Genomic DNA, 1,427 nt, shown 5'->3' on the forward strand with positions numbered 1-1,427 from the left:
ATTTCCTGTATGCATTCCCATACGGCGCGAATATTCCTGCAAATATTGCAATCAAGTACTTTACAATGCAATTCCATCAAATCATTAAATACTGTGACAGCAGTTTCCAAGATAGTATCATATGCCCGCTGCAAGTCTTCTCGACTCAAATAGATGATATTTCCGTTGTGATCTACACACAAAATTCTTTCATTGTTTGGATTTGACATTGTTGTAGAAGAGATAACAGCTGCAAAAAATACAACATTAAAATTAGCAACCAAAAATGAAAAAAATTACCACACGCTTTATCACACTAAGCAAGTCTAGGAGATGACACTACTCTTATGGATAGTGGACACTCTTATGGACACTAATCTACGGATAGTCATCAATAGCAAGCATCACAGAAGCAGCAGCAGCTAACAAGCAAACAGAAGGCTTCGTCGTATCTGAAAATGGAAAAATGGTTAGTCGTTTGAAAAGCAAATTTATATATCATAGCATGCTGACCGCATTGCATTCAATGAGGATTAACCTACATATTTGAATATTTTTTAGTTCCGTGTGCACTGTGTTTTCAAACCATGCAGAAGAAGACAAATAGAGAAGCTCAAATCTAGCAAAGATCATAAAGCGGAACCATCATAACAAGGCCTTATCATAGTATGTTATCAAGTGGAGAACAAATTATGGGACATTATTATATCGTCAAAGGCAAAGAAATTAGCATCATGAACAGTAGAAAGTTATATTCAGCAGTCAATATGCAATGCATTATAACAGTTTCAGCACACATTTAACATTAAAAATTGACCTCAGACTTTGTTTTATGAGAAATAAATTCTTTTATAATGAGCAATAATTTCATATACAGCATATTAAATATCATCATTATTATTATAGTAATAAACGATAATAGCAATAATTCTTCAGTACTACTACTCTGCAAAAATGCAAATTAGAATCAAATTCAAAATAGTCTACTGCAAATATTAAAATGTTTATTTGCTTTCTTATAGTTACAATAAAACTGTGAAAGCAAAGTAAAATGGCCTATAAAAAAATTAATATCAATTTGCAAAACCAAAATTCACGATAAGAGGAAGTATTTACCGAAAGAGTGTGAAATACTAAAAAGACTAAAATAAAGACAACACAAATAATAGATTTTAATTATTATGGAGAATCAAGAAATGAATAAATCAGTATTAATTATTAATAGTATAAATAATGAAGCAGAATAGCTTAAAAACATGCGTAAGTATCACATGATGTAGTTTCAGAGGCCAAAACGTTCTTCATGCAAATATTAAATTTAAGGACTATCGTTTCAAGCACCACTAATAATGCCACGATATTTTTCTGGATTTGGTCTACTTGGGGACTAATTTTCACCGCCTTTTCCATACTGGGTCATTGAACTCGCTAATTTTTATTGGACCCTT

The 1,427-nt window shown here is 31.7% G+C and overlaps 1 protein-coding gene across 1 annotated transcript; it reads right to left on the bottom strand.

The window, feature by feature from the left end:
* Window positions 1–59: 59 nt before the first annotated feature.
* Tsp_13695 (hypothetical protein) lies at window positions 60–1,389 on the bottom strand (the record flags this gene model as incomplete). The annotated part of the gene is made up of 4 exons (XM_003369824.1): window positions 1,236–1,389; window positions 1,096–1,112; window positions 1,014–1,035; window positions 60–229 (listed from the first exon to the last, which is right to left on the bottom strand). Coding segments are annotated over exons 1-4 (363 nt in total), but the record flags the coding sequence as incomplete, so codon positions are not given.
* Between the last annotated feature and the right edge of the window lie 38 nt (window positions 1,390–1,427).

This window comes from Trichinella spiralis (genome assembly GCF_000181795.1).
Source record: "Trichinella spiralis strain ISS 195 chromosome Unknown Scfld1438, whole genome shotgun sequence".
Taxonomy (NCBI): Eukaryota; Metazoa; Nematoda; class Enoplea; order Trichinellida; family Trichinellidae; genus Trichinella; species Trichinella spiralis.